Genomic DNA, 20,776 nt, shown 5'->3' with positions numbered 1-20,776 from the left:
AGAGCTTTGCAGGGGAGGGAACTTTGGGGCTCCCCTATCCTTACCTCTGGAATTTCTGATATATTGCATCATAGTGGTGATATACCCTTTATGTATGGGAATGAGGAAACTAGAAACACATCTGCGTTTAGAGACAGTTTCCTTCTATTCCACTGTTGATAGTGTTGCTGATTAGATTACTCCCTGGGCTCCATCGATCTTCAGCTGTTGTGAGTCATCTACTTATTCCATTCCACTGTAGTGAAGACGTAAGTAGCGTCCCGTAGGAGCTCTGTGTGTTCTGTCTGTCTGGGAGTTTCAGACCCATGTGATTGCACCAGAGAGGCATTTCAAACTGCTCGACTGCTGCCTATAACTCACTGACTGTGCTTGGGAGAGAAGAGCGTTCAAGCGCCTGCGCCACCCACACCGCCACATACACTCCTCAGGAGCTTGAGAACCTTCCTTCCCTCCTTGTCCCACACAGGCCTTCGGACATAGAAATGCTCAGTGGCTGCCTCCTCTTCCTTGTCACCAGGGAAGAGAAAAGATTAGATCATAAAGTTCTCTACTGTATTTTTAAATGCTCCTTTTCCTTGTGATTTGTCTTTTTTATAGCAAGAGCTAAACATGTGAAAGAACCACCCTTCTTTTGTCAAAAGCTCACTTTTGTTGCAAAAAAAAACTTCTCGGCTTAAGGACTGCATTTTATAGTTTTCAGAATTAGCCAAAAACTTGTGGCGCCCGTTGCTTCTTCAACAGCCCTTCTTCAGGGCTTTAGCTTTTTTCTTCAAATGATTTTCAAATCCATACATGCCAGTGGAACATATCCAGGCTATTTTTAAATGGAGCCAGGCAGTGATTTTCTAAATGCCTCCCTGTTGCCTTCTTTCCCTTCCTTCAGCTTAGTCCTTGGAAGTTGTCACAACTTTCGATCTACCGTTGGTGTGGTAGTCTCATTGAGAACAAAGTTCACTGCCTGTATTCAGGAAGCTGGATTATTAGAAATCAGCATATCGGGTTGCCTGTTCCAATTCCTGGCCTTGACCCAATTTGTGGCTCCATTTTTGGCCTATATAGCTGGCAGTACACACTTACTCTTCTGTGACATTTCTCTTTTCAGACCAGCTGTGGTGTACAACCCAGCCACCCTGCTTTCCCCACCTCGTTGCTTTCATTAAAACCAAGTACATGAGTTATTTTAATTGAAGCTCAGAATAGCTTCCAAAAGGTCAGAGAGGTTTTATAGTTCATCCCCCTCATTTTATGGAAGTGACACCAGGACCCAAAGAGAGGAAGGAAGTTTGGCAGAGGACATGTAGTGAACTAGTAGAAGAGTTGGGGATGAAATCCAGGTTATCTCAAGGTGAGAAGGGTGTTCTTTTGGGGAAATTCTCTATATTTTTATTGCATATTGTTATGGAGGAACAGACAAACAGCAACAAAATTAGTAAGTATAGAAAAGGTATAAAAGTTTTAGAGATCTCAAGTTTCTCCAGCTGTAATTTTTTCCTGGTCCCTGTTGATGTGACCATAGGGCTAGGCCAGACTCTGAGTCACTTTGCTGTTTCCTGCTTAAATGGTCTTTTTTCCCCCAAATGATCTTTTGGAAGTCTCTCATCTGCTTCCCCTGCCTCCATTTGATTATGCAGGCTCCTCTTTCCGTGGAGACCCTTTTTCTTCAGGAGGCTTGGATAGACAGAACTGGTGACTCTTTTACTCAGGTTGGAGAAGGTCTCCTTCTACATGTTATTGTTTGTCAGTCTTGCTCACCTAGGCAGCAGCTCTTCTGTAGAGCTATTCCTGTGGGCTCTGTTCTAGCGCAGATCAGGAAAGACTTATCTTTAGTCTGGCCTGAGTGTAAGGAGGAGCTATCTTAACCACCAATTCCCACCTTGCTTTATGGAACACAAGGGCCTTCACATAAACAAAGGAGCCTTGGACTGGCACAGTGGGATAAAAGAGCTCTCAATCCTTGGCTAAAACCTCAGAAGGAGACACTGAGAGCAGATTCCATTGTTTGTCATCCCATGGCTTTATTTCACTCACTTTCTGTCCTCCTTACCCCTCTTAAAGGCACACGGTGGAGGTCAGTTCATCTTCCTCTGAGGAGAAGATGAGCAAGGAGGATGGAACATTGAACCTGCCAGTAACTCACGGTGAGACTAAAGGTACTGATATGTTTTCTTCTCTCCTCAGGCCAGCTGGAGGACTCTATGGCATTGACAGCATGCCAGATCTACGCAGAAAGAAGCCACTGCCGCTTGTCAGCGATCTGGTGAGTAAGGACTCTTGTGAAGGCTTAGGCTGTAGCCTTGGGATATCCCCCACTGGGACTTGGCCAGCTTTCAGGACTGGAAGTGGGGCCTTTAGTGACAAGTGTTAGTCTGACGATCAATCATTTAAAGCTTTACTGAAACTTAGTGATGGCTTCAGTAGGACCTTACATTACCTCACTCCCTTGTCAGAGCCCCAGGTTCTTCATTAGTTGAAGCTCCTACTAGAACATTTATAGCTTGGACCCTCAAAGCTGGGCTCCAGGGTCATCTTCTAGTTATCCATCTCCTCTAGGTATCTCTATAGCCTTCTCTGATGACCTGTAATGGAAACTTCCTCTGGTCCTGAACTAGATAATTGAGATTCGTGTGTGATGGGCATGACAAATGTGACTCCTTCTTGGAGGTCAAGTGAAGTCTCCCAAGGCATAGGTTTTCTAGACTATCTCTGTACCCTTGTGTCTAGCACTGGGAGGTAGTGATAACAATTTGTGGAATTGAATTGAAACAGGCTTAGGAGTTAAAGCTGATCTCAGACCTCCAGCATGACCAGAAGCTCCTATCTGGGCTCATATCTCCTAAGGCAGAATCAGCTCAAGGAATTTTCTGTAGTTTAGTGAGTAGTGGGGGGTAGAGTGGTACCCAGGTCATCTCAGAGTCCCAGAGCCAGATGTTCAGTAAGACTTGAACCCTTTTTCTTATTACCATTTTCTACTCCTATTTTCTTCTTTTTTTCTCCCTATTCAGTCTATTTTGTTTTTTCTATCCACTCCTTTTTTGATTTTTCCTCCATACTGTGCTCTTTTTTCTCCACCAGTTTCTCCCTACTTAATTGACTGAGTAGAAGTATCCTCTGCCATTTTCTCTTCATCATTTCTTTCTTTCCTTCTTCTTCCCCCTGCTATTTGTATATCTTTCCCTCTTTCTTCTTTTCTAATGCACCTCTTTTCCCACCAACTCTTCATCAAGCTGGTTGGATGAAGATAAATTCAGATGTCATCTCTTCTTTATTACGTCTTTCATTGTCTTTCATCTCCTCTTTTTTCTCTTCTTCCTTTCTTTTCTTCCTACTTTTTCTCGTCTTCTCCCTCCTTGCTCACCAGCTGTTTTTTGTTTAACTGATTGGATAGCAGTATCTCATTCACTTCTTGTTTCCCCTCCTCTGTCTTTTAACCTTGCCCATATTTCGCACTATGGCATAACTCGCCTTCTAGGCCTTGGGCCCTGGTCAGCTGTCTGGGTTGAAGACAGTTTTTAGTTGATAGAGGCAGAGGGGGTTGGGACATGTTTCCTACTTTGGACTATAGGGAAGAAACCTCTCAGTTGTCTCTGAAAGCTTTCATGCCCTTGTGGGGCTTTAACATCATGTTGTTCCTTTCTCTGCTCTCCTCTGCACAGGCTATGGTAAGTGTCTCCAGAGCCCCTTTCTATGCTTTATAAGAGTCCATATCCCAAGCACCTGGGCACATCCCAACTGTTCTGCCCGCTTAGGCTGATACAGTGACTTCTGTCTGCCTGTGTCCCCTGCTTTAGGGAAACTATGTGCCTCTCCAGGGGCTGTCCCTGAAGCTTGGGCTTGGCAGATTCATGGGCCTCTCCATATAAGAGCCTGGCTAGCAGGACATCATAGCTGTCACATTTAACCCCCTACCCTGCTTGATTTCAGTGAGGCTACATTGCCCCTTTCACTCTCAAGTGCCCTGCTCATTTGGGCTTTTGGCCTCCACAGCTTCCTGGGGTTGTGTGGGCAGGGAGTGATACCAGAGAATAGAGGATATAGTATAGAATCATAGTTCCCAGTGATGGTTCTTGACTGTGACTCTGTCAGAGTTGTGTGTCTATCCTATTCTTCATGACCTGTTTTCGGACTGTAATTCTAATCTTTTCATTTTCCTTTGCCTTCCTTTAAACAAGGAGTTTCTGTGGGGTCAGATACCTAAAAACTCTTTGGATGATAGGTACCCTGAGAGAAGTGCTGTTCTGTCATTGTTAGAACAGTCCCTTAGGGCCTTGGATTTGGATATTAACCTCAGGTTCTTATTACCTATTATCCATGGCAATCCCCTGTGAATGACAGTAAAAATAGAGAGAACATAGTGAGTTATCATCAAATAGCTTTGGTCACTGAAACTCCCTCCCCAGGGCTTTGCCTAGCCCTTGGTAGTAGCCAGGGCTGACAGCAAGTCTTCTCTCACAGTCATTGGTCCAGTCCCGGAAGGCAGGAATTACTTCTGCAATGGCTACACGCACCTCTCTCAAGGATGAAGAGCTGGTAAGTGACCCATGGGCTTTCAAGAGTCCACTGGCCTATGGTCCAGTGAACATCTCTGTAGCCAAACTTACCGGGAATTCAAAAGTGTTGGGCACACTCTGTTAATGAAACAGATAGCATCAAGTTTTCTACACTGCTCCCCGAGGCAAGGGTCCAGACCAGGAGTAAACCTTAATCTCACGTTGGAGTATGTGACCACCAATGTCAGGGTTTTATGGTAAGCCTAGTTCCCTTTGTTTCTCTAAAAAAGCCTGAATACTGGGACAAGGCTCAGGCCCAGCATTCAGGTCAGACCTATCTTGGATGACCAGGAGCACATGATGTGGAGGGCTTCTTTCTGCCAGGCTGGGCTGTGGGCTGGGCCAAGCTAAAGCATCTCCTCAATTGCTGGAGGAGAAACCGGGGTCTTGAGAGCCCTGCAAGGGTCTTAGTCCTGGTATCTCCCAGCAGAGAACTGAAGTTGCTGGTGGGTGATGGGATATGTGTCTTTCAGAAATCCCATGTGTATAAGAAAACCCTGCAGGCCTTAATCTATCCCATCTCGTGCACCACACCCCACAACTTTGAGGTCTGGACGGCCACTACCCCAACCTACTGCTATGAGTGTGAAGGCCTGCTCTGGGGCATCGCCCGGCAGGGCATGCGCTGCAGCGAGTGTGGAGTCAAGTGTCACGAGAAGTGCCAGGACCTGCTCAATGCCGACTGCCTGCAGCGTGAGTCTCCCTGTGGGGTGATGGGTGGCAAACATGGGCAGCAGGGACTCTCCAAAAGAGTCTGGCAACAAAGAGCTAGGGTGGCCGGGACATCATCCCTCTATTTTACCTGATTCTGAAGTTCTTTCTTTTTAGAGAAAGTAGGGTCCTAAGTCAAGAGACATTGCCATTCCAAATAACAGGTCTTGTAGCACTCTCTTAAGCACCTTTAGGAAAAATCCGTTGAGCTTTCTGTGGTCCTCTGATGGAGATAAAAATCCCTTCTAGGTTTCAGATGATCCCAGAGACTATGCTTGAGTATTGTACACACTATGGTGGCCATATTGCCCAAATGACTAGAGCATGTTTAATCAGCCCAAGTGACTAGAGCATGTTTAAAACTAATGAGAAGAGAGAGTTCTGTGAGGTTCTAGGCCTCATAGAGGAACCTCCTGAGGTCTAGACCCTAGGACTCAGGGAAGCTGAAATTTATTCCTTGATTATAGTTGGAGCATTTAGACAACAGTGCCAAGAACAGAAGTTTCAAATGGATTAGGCAGAGATCCAGATGGAGAATGTGCCAGACTCCCATGGCCCTTGCTAAATATGTGACTTGTGCTGCCATCATAGAATGGGGAAAACAGGAGCAGGAAAAGCAACAATTCTCTGTCACAGGAGGTGGTAGCACTCTAAGTTCTTATCTCCTTGCTCCACTCCTGCTGGGCTTGCACTGCTGTAGCTAGACCCCAGGAAGAGCAGGGGTAGGGGATGTGGGATGTGGAAAAGTATTTTCTTGCCCCTCCAGGTCTTCAGGTGTTACTCAGAGCCAAGCCATAGCAATGAAAACTTCAAGGATTGTGGTAGGAGAAAGGAAGGTTGCCTTTAGACTCACAAGCAGTTCATTGTCCCAAGGAAAGATATGTGACATAAAAGGGGCCCAGGAAGAAGCCTCAAGGAATTGTTGACTTAAAATGTCTTTCTTTGAAGAACGCTAGATTGGTGCCAGTGGCATGGCTATAGTAGACATGAAGAGACAGGCAGAACATAGCAGAAGTTGGGTGCTGGTGATGACTTTGCCCAAATCCATCATGAGGGGCGACAAGCACAGGTGCCAGCAGACCCCTGCTTTAATTGCAAGAACTAGCAACTGGCTGCATAGGCTGCTTGCTGGAAGCCTCTGAAATGGTGCTGTGTAGCCAGGGTGTCCATCTTCCCTTTAAGAGCCTTTCAGAGGTCCCAGTCCAGGTAAATAGCATTGCATGGGATATGCTAAATGGCAAGAGTAGGATGCAGCCCAGGTCATTTTTCATTTATCAGAAAATATCTTCTGACTAAGGCTTCTGTGAAGCACAGAGTGGAATTAAATGCCCTTCTGTAGGCTTCACTGGACAGAAAACTTGCTTTCCATTCTCCCAGGGTTAGGATGCAGATGTTGACTTTTGTCCTTTGCTCCAAGTTTTGTAGTTAAGGCCTAAGACTTTGGAGACTGGAGAGAGGTTAAGAGCCAGTCTGCAGGATCAATAAAGGAAGGATGGGTCCTCTGCCCTGAGAAGCCTGGTTGGTGAAATACACTGGAGGAGTCTTTGTTCTGCCATAATCCTTAGGACAGCAGAGGAAGCTTACTGACCTTTGAGATGAGCTGGCTGGGGTCATGGCTGGTGAAAAAGACCCTTGGCCTTGCCAGGATAATAATGATGGTAACAATAATAGGGACTGTTTATTACTCAATAAATAAAGCATCTAGCCCAGTGCTAGATGGCAGGCACTGGGCTAGATGCTTTATATATGCTATCTAATATAATGCTTATTACAAATCCTGAGAGATAAGTGACATTTTCTTCTCTTAGAAGAAGCCTACTTACCCAGCAGGGAGTAGTGGAGTCAGGATTTGAACTCAAGTCTGTCTGATACCAAAGGCCATACTTTTCTCACCATACCACACTATTTTCTGAGATTAAAGACACTGGAGCTATGGGGCAGAACCCAGCTATGTGCTGTGACGAATTCTGAGATCTGTATCGTGGCTTGGCATTCGGATGAGATTGGTGGAGTTGTTGTGCCCATACACAACCCCTCCTTGATAACTGGGATACCCATTTTGATATTTTGGCCTTAGACTTGGAGGGTATCTCTCAACAAGCATGCAGATGGAAGAAAGACAAAGCCAAGTGCAGACTGAGCTACATATTTTGTTTTTCTTTTTTGATGAAAAACTCAACATATATCTAAATAGAGAGAATAGAATAATACACCCCCATAACAATGATCAACTTTTTGCTACTCTTTGAGTTGCATTTTAAACTCCACTAGCTAGGCATTAAACTCTAGCGGGCCCCACAGAGATCAACTTTTCCCAGAGACATACCAGTGTCTTCCTAAGCTTTTCCCATGGCTCAGTGACCTCTCCCAGGCCCCATTCTTCAGCCTGATCCTTGGTCTGGTAGGTGGCCTGTTGGTTACCCTACTTTCTGTCTCTGGCCATTCTTCAGGGGCTGCAGAAAAGAGCTCTAAACATGGAGCGGAGGACCGGACACAGAACATTATCATGGCCATGAAGGACCGCATGAAGATCCGAGAGCGGAATAAGCCGGAGATCTTTGAAGTTATCCGGGATGTCTTCAATGTGAGCAAAGTTGCCCATGTGCAACAGATGAAAACAGTGAAGCAGAGTGTGCTGGATGGCACCTCCAAATGGTCGGCCAAGATTACCATAACTGGTGAGCAGGCCAGAGTTTGAGAGGACAGGAGGGCCTTGGCTATGGGGAGGAGCCTGGGGAAGAAGCATCCTGAGTGTGAGGGAGTAGGGGCTGGGGAGAAGGAGCACAGAATGAAGGAAGAGGGAGGGCTTCATTATTCATCACTGCTCCTCTCCTAGACTCTGATGCCAGGGGGTGCTGGGAGAGGCAAGACTGGCACCTGCAAACAATATGAATGATAATACCAGGATTTGGTGACAGTCTGATGTTATAGACTTGGTTAACAGTTTGATATTATAAGAGCGGGGAGGGTGGGGGTAAGGGGACAGGCAGGAGATTAGTGAATAGTTAACCAGTGATTTACTAACTGGGTGGATATGGCTGAAGCAAGCATGTATCAGAACAGATAAGGACCTGTTGGGGTAAGTGGTCAGTTAGGGCTCTAGTGGGGAGGTAGGATTCTTGGGCTAGGCTTTGAGGGAAAGGCTCATGGCTTAGGGCTAAGGATAGATGTGGAGGAGTGAGAAAATCTGCTCCTGTGCAAGGAGCAGATAGAGGCTGCTCTAAGATGGGAAATATGAGTCGTACTTTGGAGGGCTTATGACTTCTGGAGTGTACTCTGAAGCCTCCTTCTATGTGCATTTGGGTTGCAGTGGTGTGTGCCCAGGGCCTACAAGCCAAGGACAAGACAGGATCCAGTGACCCTTATGTGACTGTGCAAGTGGGCAAAACCAAGAAGCGTACCAAGACCATTTTTGGGAACCTGAATCCTGTCTGGGAGGAGAAGTTCCATTTGTAAGTCATAGTGGGCTTTGTCTTACCTGGGACTGTGTATGTTTTGGGAGCAGCATTAAATCTCATTGTTCTGGGCTTGGGCTCTAAGAGAGATGGGTCAGAGGCAGTGGAGAAAACCCATTTCTCACATGCTTCAATTGGGTAGCAGCTGTTCTTTCTCTGGGTTTCTTCTCATAGGCTATTGTATCAGGGTTACTGTACCCAAGCCCTGTCTTAACTAGGGCTATTAAAGGGGGCTTTGGGCGTCACATACTGCTTTTTTTAGTGCTAGAAAGATTTTATTGTACTACTGCTGAGTGACAGAACCAGGGACTGCCCACCCAACTGTGTATCTTCCAGCCCTGCCATCCTGCCTAGGAAGGGTTAGGCTCTTCTAGGAAGTGGGGAGGGAACATCTTTGTCCTACAACTGGATAATTCTGGCTTGAAGATGGGAACCTGGGATTTGGAGAATTTTCCATTTTCCTTAAGGGCCCTGCTTTTCTTTCTGCCTCAGCTTCCACTCCCTACTACTTTATTCATTATCTCACTTTTTTATAGACTATTTCGTATGACAATGAGGGATGGTTGTTGAAAAATGGCAAGCTCTAGCCGAGGACTTGGACTAATGTCTGGTGAATCCAGATGCTTTGTCACACCCCCTAATGCCTAGGACCAGGACTTTGTGGGGTTTTTTTTTTTTTTTTTTTTTTTGCGGTACGCGGGCCTCTCACTGTTGTGGCCTCTCCCGTTGCGGAGCACAGGCTCCGGACGCGCAGGCTCAGCGGCCATGGCTCACGGGCCCAGCCGCTCAGCGGCATGTAGGATCTTCCGAGACTGGGGCACGAACCCGTGTCCCCTGCATCGGCAGGCGGACTCTCAACCACTGCGCCACCAGGGAAGCCCAGGACCAGGAATTTGAATCAGCCAAGCAGGCAGCTTATGTAGAGACCTTTTTCTGTTGGCTCCTTGGAAGGGGATTGGGGAAGGGGATTGGGGCCTATAAAATCAGTCTCTAATCCAGAGACAATAGTTACTGGGGGGAGCACTTGTTTTTCAAGAAGCTGAATAGTTCCTGCTTGAATATTACCTATGATTAATTCTAAATGAATTGGCTCTATAGTCAATTTTGCCCACTTTTATCATTTAGCAAGCAATTTGTATTCTGTATAAGACACTATACATGATGTTGTGTATCGAAAAATGTATAAGACATCCCTGGCTTCAAGAGGCTGATTGATGATTTGTCTATTATTTTTCAGAAGACCAGTAGCTATACTATAATATTTTAATGGAATGTGCAAAGATATTTTGAGAACATAGGGTAAGGAGCAGGAGATTCTGCCAAGTACAACTTTTGGATAAGGCAACAGGGATCCAGAAAGCAACTGCTGGGGAAGAAGAGAGTGAGGGAGGAACCTGGGCAAACTACCTCCTCCAAAGCAAACACCATGGAGGAAATGATCATTCAAGTGGATATTAAAGAATGATAGAAATTCACCAAGCACATTCTTAGATAGATGGGGGTGTTAGGTAGAAAGCTAAAGCATATATGACCAGATGGACTTACCATGAACATTTAACACCTTTATGGACTTCATATAGGATTCTGGGGAGGCAACTAGCAGCTGCTTCCTAGGGCTCTGTGGCATCTGTCTGGCTGTTTTCTGTTGGTTTTGTTGGTACAGCTAGCTGATAGGAAATCAGAATTGTCCCTAATTACTCCTCCCCTCCTCGCTTTTGTCCCAGGGCAATAAGGACTGGATAATGGTATGTAGAAAGCTACCCAAGCTAAGGAATGAAGAGCCATTTGCTGGGATAGCCTGACTCACTTGGGACTTGAGTACCACTGTTCTTTGACTCCTTCTCTTCCTCTGCAGGGCCTCAAGTGCAGCTGATAGAGCTTTGGGAGGGAATTGGAAGTAATAAGAGTACGGGCTCCTGGGTCTCTTCATAACAGAGCCTTCCTAATTCTTTCACAGTGAGTGCCACAATTCTTCTGACCGCATTAAGGTACGTGTGTGGGATGAGGATGATGACATCAAGTCAAGAGTAAAGCAGCGGCTAAAGCGAGAGTCTGATGATTTCCTTGGCCAAACCATCATTGAGGTTCGAACACTGAGTGGCGAGATGGACGTCTGGTACAACTTGGGTGAGGAAGCAGGACCAGAGAAAGTTTCTGGAAAGGGAGAGCATGAATGGGGAACCTGGGGAAACTCCTATCTACCAAAATCACCACTCAGTCCCCAAAGCACACCTCTATACAGAGCCTTGCTTCTCTGCAGAGAACCGACCATGCATAGAGATGGGGGACAGAGGAGTGGGGGTGTCTGGAACTCACTCTGGCTGGACAGTTTCCAGATTTCAGAAGGTCTTTTTATCTTCATACTCAGCCCTAATGCCTTTAGTCCCTTGGGCACTTCTTTTCTCCCACCCAGCCAGTTCTGGGGTATTTGTGGACTATATGGTCACTGAAATTAATTCACCTATTAGGTGAACACTTGGGTCAGTGCCTCCTTTTCCTTGGGTTAAGCCAGGTTGGGGGCTGTCTATGCTGTCTGCAGTTGCATTGGTGTCAATATCCAGTCTTCTTTCCTTCCTAGAGAAGAGGACAGACAAATCAGCCGTCTCAGGGGCTATCCGACTACAAATCAATGTGGAGATCAAGGGGGAGGAGAAGGTAGCCCCGTATCATGTGCAGTATACATGTCTCCATGAGGTGAGCCAGCTCTTGGTAGATGGGACGCCAGAAAGCAGTGTTGGGAGGGGCCTTTGACAATAAGTAGGATTGCTAGATGGTTGAAGATCTGGAGCCTATTTTTATTTTGTTCTTGGCTCACTGTGCTACCCTGGACAGCCCATATAACAGTCCCAGCCTCAGTTCTCTTTCACTAATGTGAGAACAGCCTACTGGGGCCACAGGAGTTACTGAGCAATGACTTGAAGGACAGAATTTCTATAGAATCCTATTCACATTCCCCTGGTCTTTACCAGCAGGTTTTTTTTTTCTCCAACATATATTTAACTCTTTAATATCAATATATATTTTACTCTGTCTTCTACAGAACCTCTTCCATTACCTCACAGACATTCAGGGCAGTGGAGGAGTCCACATCCCTGAGGCTCGAGGAGACGATGCATGGAAGGTGTACTTTGATGAGACTGCCCAAGAAATTGTGGATGAATTTGCCATGCGCTATGGCATCGAGTCCATATATCAGGCTATGACGTAAGGCTCCCCTGGGGCTCTAGGAAATGGCTGCTAACCTTTGGAGTAGCTAACAATGGAGGTACACTGACAGAGTGGATAGGTCTTCAGTGGGGTAGTATGCAGTGATTCATTGCTTTCCTCTCTGAGCTGGGTAGGGTGGATCTGTGCAAAGAGAGTATATGTATAAAAGGAGTGTGTTGCATTTCCCTGGTGGCACAGTGGTTGAGAGTCTGCCTGCCGATGCAGGGGACGCGGGTTCGTGCCCCAGTCCGGGAAGATCCCACATGCCACGGAGTGGCTGGGCCCATGAGCCATGGCCGCTGAGCCTGCGCGTCCGGAGCCTGTGCTCTGCAACGGGAGAGGCCACAACAGTGAGAGGCCCACGTACCGCAAAAAAAAAAAAAAAAAAAAAGGAGTGTGTTTGTCAGTAACTCAGGGGGAAGGTATTAGTCTGTCTACCCCGGAGTTCACAGGTAGGAAGAGAAAAGGGCATGGGAGGGTATACAAGGACAGACTTGCCCAAACATCACAGGCCTGAGCAGACAGGGTATGTGTGCTCAGGTATATGTGTGTGACAGACAAGCTTTCATAAACTGGCCTGGGAGTCGGAAAAAGCACTGAACTGTAGGGAAAGCAGCTGTGCCTGCAGTTGACCAAGACTCCTATAAAAGAAATTCCCACCTACTATGAGAAGAGGTGTAGTCTGTGTATTGGAAAGGCTGCCATTAGAAGCAGCACTAGGAAGCTGCACAGGAAGCAGCACTAGGTAAGCAGAGGGTAGCTAGTGCCCTGGCTGTGCTTCATTTATTCTACAAACTTCTACTTAGTTCCTTCTATGTGTCACACGTTGTGCCACATGCTGAGAACACAAAGATGAATAAGGTGGGGTCTCTGTGCTTGGGGAACTCAGTCTAGCAGGAGAGACAGACCAGTAAACAAACAATTACAATATAATATAATAAGTGCTATAGTAGAATTAATCACAGTGTATTATGAGAGCATCTAAATTTTAGGGGAGGGCTTTGAAGAAAGTTGTTGAAGAGTTGACACTTGAAATACAGAAAAGGAGGAAGGGTATTTCTGGTAGGGCATGTGCAGGGATGCTAAGATGCAACAGAGCATAGACTATTCAAAGAATTACAAGAAGTTTAGTTTAGATGGAAGAAACATGTCGAGGATTGAGGTTGGAGAATGGGCCCTCTGCCATTCTTACTCTGTTCACTCTCCCTGGATGAGCTCATTCAAGCCTATGACCTAGTCACTACTTCTGAGCTTAGGACTCCCAGATCTCTTTCTCCAGACCAGACCTTTTCCTGAGTTTCAGATCCATTTTCATTTGCTTCCTGGCTATTCTCATAGGCACTGCAAACTCAACATGACCAAAATCCAAATCAACATTATCTCCACCAAATCTGTTCTTCCTATATTCCCTATTTTAGTAAATGGAACAATTTATTACACAGTTATCCAAACAGAAATTTAGGAGTCAGCCTAAACATTTCTTTCATACTACCACCATTCAATCAGTCTCTAAAACCTCTAGATTCTACTCCTAAATATGTTTTTAATCTATCAGTATTGCTATAGCTCAGTAATAATAATAATAATAATAACAGCAACAACAACAACTCCTATGTACCATTTCCTTATGTGCCAGGCACTGGTCTAAGTAATTTATGAATGTTAACTCATTTAATCCCCATATCATTATTATTCCCATTTTATAGATAAAATGACTGAAGCATGAAGAAGTTGAAGTAATTTATCCAAGGTCACTGAGCGCTGGAGCTGAGACTCAAACCCAAAGTCTGGCTCTAGGGTCTGTGCCCTTAACCATTTCTCTGTTCCATTTAGTGCTTCATTGCTTCTTTTCTGAGTGACTGCAGTAACTCTTCAATTGGTCTTTCTCTCTTAGTCTTATCTCTCTCCAAGTTTTCGTTTCTAATTTTTACCTTCAAAGTGACCTTTCTGAAAGACTAATCTGATCACAGTATGCCTTTGTTTAAAAACTTACTATAGCATCTAGGATAAACTCCTTTATTATCTGTTCTCTGTCTACTTCTCCTCTTGCATTTCGTAGTATTCCTCTATCAAACACCTGAACAGTAGCCATGAGTGAGGTTTCCCAAATGAATGACTCTCCATAAGTATATTTGTTTTGCAATACAGTTTCCCTTTGCCTGCACGCTTCTGCATTTGATTGATTCTTACTAATCCTTTAAGACTTGTTTCAACCATCTCTTCTTTGGGAAGCCTTTTTCTAATCCCTTCTAGCCCCCAGCCATTCTAATTTAGGTGATCTTCCTGTGTGTGTCCACAGAATTTTTGCATAGCATGCCTTGGCTTATTGACTTACTTTCTAACACCTGCTTTCTCTGCCAGAATGTCACCTCTTTGGATTCTGGCCCTTAGTGCCAGGCCTGGCACATAGTACACATTCATTGATGTATATTTGAGTGAGTAAATTATGAAAATCCTTGTATGCCAAGGTGATCGGAAGCTTCATACACATGAGTGAGATCTTTTGATTACTTGACCTTTGCGGCAAACCCTGAAGAGCCTTTGAGGCTGAAGGTGCTGTTTTTCAGGCACTTTGCATGTTTGTCATCCAAGTACATGTGTCCTGGCGTGCCAGCAGTGATGAGCACCTTACTGGCCAACATCAATGCCTACTATGCCCACACAACCGCCTCCACCAATGTCTCTGCGTCTGATCGTTTTGCAGCCTCCAACTTTGGGGTGAGTGTGACATAAAAACATGTAACCTGATTGTTATCAGTTAACAAAGTTTGATTTTTTAGTCAGTACTGCAGAGCTGATATGCCTGAAATTCAGATAGTTGTCACCTGGATAATGAACTTACTTCCTTATGGGTAGTTAGACTATACTAGTAGACTCTCCTCAGACGTGGATAAGTGAGAAAAGGTGAAACAGCACCACTGTGGTTTGTGGGCTGTGGCACTACCTGTGCTCAGGGAGAACCTCTCTGGGCCGACAGCTTGGTTGAATCACCATGTTCCTCAGTCCTGCAGGTTCACAAAGCAACCTGCTTAATATTATTCAGTCTCTCTGTGACGGATTCATACCACTTAAGTTCATATGAGACTGATGTCTAAGCAAGAATACCAGTTGCATACCTGAGCCTGTCCCTTTTCTAGTGTCTGGACAGTTTTCCTGATCCAGGATGTGCCCTTTCCTGTTGTTAAGGTACTTGTGAAGTTGAATCATTGTTCATAATGTCACCTGACATAAGTTCAGTGTGAACTGGATGGTATATATCAGACTCACCACAAATATTACCTCTTTAGGGATAAAATTACTGATACTCCCAAATCTACTGGATCTCTGAGCCCTTTTTCTTGGTACTGACCACTTTTTTGATGTTGTTGATAGTCTTTCTGTAGATGAATTAGTATCATTGATTAAGCCAGTCAGATATCTGTTCCATTCTGTCTCTCCACATTATGTATTGACTTAACTAATATCTAATGCTATATATAATATTATCAGTATGTGAATTCTAGGAGTGCTGCACCAACAGCTTACAGGAACATGATTCCACGTTTAATTATACCTTTTCTATAAAAATAAGCTATTAAATAGTATTTGTTATTTATTTTAACATTTCAAAAGTATAAACTAAGGGAAATGATATGGAATGTGGTTTAAAGAGAAATCCCCTTGTGTCTCCCTGATCACCTTCCAGATGCATCACTATTTCTCTCTCCCGTCGTCACTGCTAGGCTGTGTCTGTTTAACTGTTAAGAGCTATTCCAAGATAAGTTAGGACACCACAGACACAGGAACAAGTTGGAGAATGTGTTTAGAGTTTCCTTTTATCTGACTAAGATGAGTTAGAGTCCCAAAGGGATGGAGATGCACTGGTCATCTCTTCTTGATTTGTATAGAAAGCTGTTTCCCCTCCCAGAGACTTGCTTTCCTCTTGCCAGCGTGAGAAGGTTCCCCAGTTTAAGTGCTAAGAGATGGAACAGGAAAGACCTATCCCATTTCTCTTTTGCGTGGTTTGTTGTTCTCCTCATGGGCAAATATGGGACAGGGTATGTCCCCAGCTCAGTGTCTCCCTCTCACCCAGAGATGGTTCTCTTTTTGCTACAGTCTAGAGAGCTTGGAAATAGATTATTTCTGTTCCTCATTATTTGTTTATCACCCTCAGAAAGAGAGATTTGTAAAACTACTGGACCAACTGCACAACTCACTGAGGATTGACCTCTCTACATACAGGGTGAGTGAAGACATGGCTGTGGGGTGGGACAAAGGGTAGTATCAAGATCAGTCTAGAGAGACTGTGGACCAATCATGACTATAAAGATGGAAGGCAAAGAAAATTGGTCTTTGTCATCACATCCACATATATGGCCAACGTCACTGACACCTGTGGTTCTTCAAACTCCAAGGACCATGCAGTGTGTAAATAGTAGCAGGTGTGGCTGCTTTTTATAGATAGTTGGCTTTCTAACCCCACTCATGTCATTCTACCGAACTCTCTGATGACATATTCATCAAGGAGTTTTCTAAGGATAATCTCTTCCAGAAAGGCCCCTTTAAAAATTAGATAATTATATTTCCTTATTGCATCTTTCCATATTCTCCTCATTTTCCAGGAGAGGTGTGAGAATCTGGGTAAGGGGAGAGAGAGTATCTTGGCTTGGGCAAGTAATTTGTAGCAGATGTCATGTCCATTTCTAGAATGAAGGGAGGAAATAGATGTAGTAGGAGGGTGGGTGCGTAGGACAGGACGGGGAAATGGGCAGTTTTTCCATTCTTTCTAAGTTAGGCCTTCTTAGAATGACTTCATTACTTGCTTTAAAGTGTTGTGAATTTCCAGAACAGGCAATATATCCACATTAAAAAGTAAGTATAAAAACAATCTCAGAGTCAAAAAGAAGTGAGATTTTAATTATCTGCACTTTCAGTGCCCTCCATTTGCACGAATAATGGAGAGTTGACTGTATATCTTGTATTTGGCATATAAGTAGCCATTTGAAGGTTTAAAAAAACAACCCTTAAAATGGAGAGTGGCACAGCATCATCCCTAAGCTTTCTTTGGCAGCTTCCTCCTAAAACTCCTGCCAAGGAGAATGAAGTGAGGCATGGTGGAAAGATCCTAAGGAACTCACTCCAAAAGCAGTTCTGCTCAGAGCTTTGCCATCTGCTGGCTCCAGAACGGTGGAGTAACTGGGATCCACTCTACAGAAAGTACATGTCTTGGATCCCAGTCTGGTCTGTAGCATGGCTCCACTTATATTCCAGGATATACAGTTAGATTGTAACTTTTGAAGAACTCACTGTTTGGGTGTAAGAATCTTCACCCAAGAAAAATGTGTGTGTGTGTGTGTGTGTGTGTGTGAGTGTATGTTCATTTGTGCAAATGCTCACACATTGCATGGGAAGTAGAAGTAGGGTTGGGGGTAGGATGTGTTGCTTTCTGGGCTGGGGATTATTAACCCCTGCTTTTGGCAAGGGCCTGTGTCTGTGGAAAAGAGAGGGAGACCTGTGGTCTTACAGCTTTTTTGTTCCTCTCAACTAGGGAAGATCCCAGTGGGTAGCACTTAGGGAAGCTTCTGATTTCATTGCTTTTGGCAGGGAAGGCTTTCATATTCTTCTGTTCCTTTCTTACATTTGCTTGATTGGCAATAGAATAATTTCCCTGCTGGGAGCCCTGAGCGACTTCAGGACTTAAAGTCCACAGTGGATTTGCTGACCAGCATTACTTTCTTCAGAATGAAGGTAAGAGATGAACTGGGCTGGGCAGTGCCAGGCTGGGGACCTGGCCACAGGGACATGGAGAATAAGAATCACTGGGCATAGTCAAAGGCTATAGGATTTATCACCTTTAAGCCCACATTTCCATGTATCTGTTCCTGAGTTACTTTTAAGAAGACCATGGGTCAAGGAGGTTGGGCTAGGCAGTTCTCCCCATCAGCTGTCCTGACAATTTCATCCCAGGGCAAGGTCCAGGGACCTACAGAGGGATGAAGGAATCTGGAATAATTTGGGGGCAGTTCTAGGAGGAGAGACCACTCAGGTGAGCAGGACCCTGGACCCATATTGTTTTTTATTAATTGGCAGGTGCAAGAACTGCAGAGCCCTCCAAGAGCCAGCCAGGTGGTAAAGGATTGTGTGAAAGCCTGTTTGAATTCAACATATGAGTATATCTTCAACAACTGCCATGACTTGTACAGCCGCCAGTACCAGCTGGTAAGAGGTTCGGGATCAGGTGGGGCCAACTGTCAGTCATTCTTGGAGCCTCAGCTTCCCTTTGCTGTGGTCATGGTGGAAGGGAGCTCAGGATAAAGTCCTTGATGTTCTAGAGAGTGAGTGAATTGTGGAGTGGGGACCATCTAGACCACGTGAGACATTTGTGGATGGACAGGAATCACTGGACAAGATGTGACATAACTGAGTTGAACAGAAGTGGCAACAATAAGTTTTACTTTGGTATTGAAGAAAAGTGACCTACATTTGAGCACAGTTCAGGGGGTGAGTAGGTGAATTCTTAGTCCTTCCCAGAGTCTTTGGTTTCCCCCAAGGTTAATTTTATTCTGACTCATGTGAACCCCTCTATGTTCCAGGCTCCCTTCCCCTGAGATCTAAGCTACTGGCTTGTGGATGTTTAACTTTTCCCTCTGACCACTTTTCTCTGCACTGCATGGTCTTCTGAGACATACTCATTAGCTGACTATCAAGGCTAACCCTGTCCTTCTGGGAGGCTGAGCTACTTCATCTGGTTTAGGCTGGGATCTTAACTCAGTACCTGGTGACTTTGTATGTTTTTCTAAATCCTTCCAGTGGTATCCTTTTTTGTCTTATTTCAAAGCCAGGACTTCCTTCTGGGTCTAATTACTCAGTTACAGTTGATATTTTAGGAATGTCTTGCTGAGCACACATTTGTAGAGTAGATTCCCTTCAGTCCAACAAATATGTGTTGAATGTTTGTTCTAGGCCAGCTCTGAGGAAGCATAGTGCTCCTTCAGTTAGTTCACAGTCACATAAGCATATGTATAACTCCAACCAAAGTCTGTTAGAAGGGACTTGAAAGAGAGATAAATGTGAAGGAGGAAGAAGTCACTCTTGATGAGATATTGGGAAAAGCTACATAAAACAAGGGTATTTGAGATAGACCTTGAAAGGCAGTAGGATTTGGATAGCAAATGATGGGAGGACAACCTAAATCTCTGGGACATTTACCCTTTGGTGAAGACATCCAATTTGTAATTCTTCCCAGGAGCGCCTTAGTAAAGACTAAAATCTTGTTCATACTCCCCCTGTGCATTGTCAAATTTGCTTTTTGTTCAGGTACTATCTTTACAACTTCCTCCTTTATTTGTTTTTGGCTGCATTGGGTCTTCGTTGTGGTGTGCGGGCTTCTCATTGTGATGGCTTCTCTTGTTGCGGAGCATGGGCTCTAGGCATGCGGGCTTCAGTAGTTGTGGCTCACGGGCTCAGTAGTTGTGGCTCAGGCTCAGTAGTTGTGGCTCACGGGCTCTAGAGCACAGGCTCAGTAGTTGTGGCACACAGGCTTTGTTGCTCCGTGGCATGTGGGATCTTACCGGACCAGGGCTCGAACCTGTGTCCTCTGCATTGGCAGGCGGCTTCTTAACCACTGCATTACCAGGCAAGTCCCACAACTTTCTCCTTTTTAGGTCTGTAAAACCTCCCACTGGTTCTGAAGTCCATGGGAGGTTTTCCTGGGGTCTTTGTTTAGCTTGCCACACTTGAGGCTCTGTCATCCATCTGTGGATTCTCTCTGGTAGGGGAAAGACACTGTTCTCAGCTTTTATCTTTCAAGTATGCAGCGGTCTGTCTGAATATTTGGTCTCTATTCCCTAGCATGAGATGAACCTAGACTTTGAAAGAGACCTTACAAACCATTCAGGGACTTTCTTTAGCCTTTGTATTTTGCTAACTGTTTTTTACTTTCTCTCACTCTCATTTTCTCATTATTCATTATTTGTACTGAAGTAAACCCTTGGTATCTTTTATTTCCCTCTACTGACCTTCAGTCATTGGCTCATTCATCTATCCATTCTTTTAACAGGTCGAGCACTAGGGATGTAAAGATGATTAAGACACATTTCTGCTTTGGGGGAGCTCATTGTTTGGTGAAGGTGGGGGCAAATTACTACATTTATTGGTTTTTGTTATTTTATTTTTACTATATTTTATTGTAGTTGTAGTTGTTTGTTACATGTATATGAGAGGTTCACAGAGGGTGCTCTGGGAGCCCAGAGAGAGGCATCTAACCAGACCAGGGGTGTCAGGGAATACTTCTCAGAAAAGGTAGAGCTCAACATAAATTTTGAGCAATGAGTATGAATTAGCTAAAGAAAGGGGCTGGGGAGGAGGGGGATACCATATAGAGCAAACGGAATGTTTGGAGACACAGAATTGTAAATGAGTTTATTAATTCGAAGGAGTATAAGCAATTTAATTATGCCAGTTACAGTGTCAGGCTTTAGAGTTCAGCTGTCTGGGGTCAAATCTTGGTTCTGCTGTTTATAGCTACATGACCTTGGTCAAGTCATGGAACCTCACTGTCCTTCAGAGTCCTCATCTGTAAAATGAAGGTGATAATAATTTCTACCCAATGGAGTTGTTATGAGGATTAAATGAGATAATTCATGCAGAGTTCTTAGCAGAGTCCCTGGCATACAGTAAGCACCAAATAATTGGTGGTAGTGGTGTGGTGATGGCTGCAACAGAAGGGAGTGGTTAGGTATGAGGTTGAGAGAGAGGCTGTATTCGGAAGGACCTTTATTTCAAGCTATGGAGCTGGACCTTTTTTGAAGGGTGGACGAGTAACACTGTGAGATTCCTTCCAGAAAGATCACTGACAACTGAGTGGTAGAAGGATTG

At 44.7% G+C, this 20,776-nt stretch overlaps 1 protein-coding gene across 9 annotated transcripts in view; it reads left to right on the top strand.

Moving 5' to 3' along the window:
* The window catches only part of UNC13B (unc-13 homolog B), a 224,849-nt gene that overhangs the window by 187,534 nt on the left and 16,539 nt on the right, over positions 1-20,776 (top strand). For all 9 annotated transcript variants that reach the window (XM_060300789.1, XM_030884175.2, XM_070045732.1 and 6 more), the window contains 12 exons: positions 2,179-2,257; positions 4,453-4,527; positions 5,021-5,240; positions 7,709-7,936; positions 8,569-8,710; positions 10,671-10,840; positions 11,292-11,407; positions 11,754-11,917; positions 14,488-14,638; positions 16,074-16,142; positions 17,558-17,647; positions 17,990-18,118. In XM_060300789.1, coding sequence (XP_060156772.1) covers positions 2,179-2,257; positions 4,453-4,527; positions 5,021-5,240; positions 7,709-7,936; positions 8,569-8,710; positions 10,671-10,840; positions 11,292-11,407; positions 11,754-11,917; positions 14,488-14,638; positions 16,074-16,142; positions 17,558-17,647; positions 17,990-18,118 — 1,633 coding nt within the window. The remainder of the gene's footprint in view (positions 1-2,178; positions 2,258-4,452; positions 4,528-5,020; positions 5,241-7,708; positions 7,937-8,568; positions 8,711-10,670; positions 10,841-11,291; positions 11,408-11,753; positions 11,918-14,487; positions 14,639-16,073; positions 16,143-17,557; positions 17,648-17,989; positions 18,119-20,776) is intronic.

Source organism: Globicephala melas, chromosome 6, assembly GCF_963455315.2.
Source record: "Globicephala melas chromosome 6, mGloMel1.2, whole genome shotgun sequence".
Taxonomy (NCBI): Eukaryota; Metazoa; Chordata; class Mammalia; order Artiodactyla; family Delphinidae; genus Globicephala; species Globicephala melas.
The sequence above is the reverse complement of the archived record's forward strand: the minus strand, read 5'-3'. Positions and strand labels throughout refer to the sequence as shown.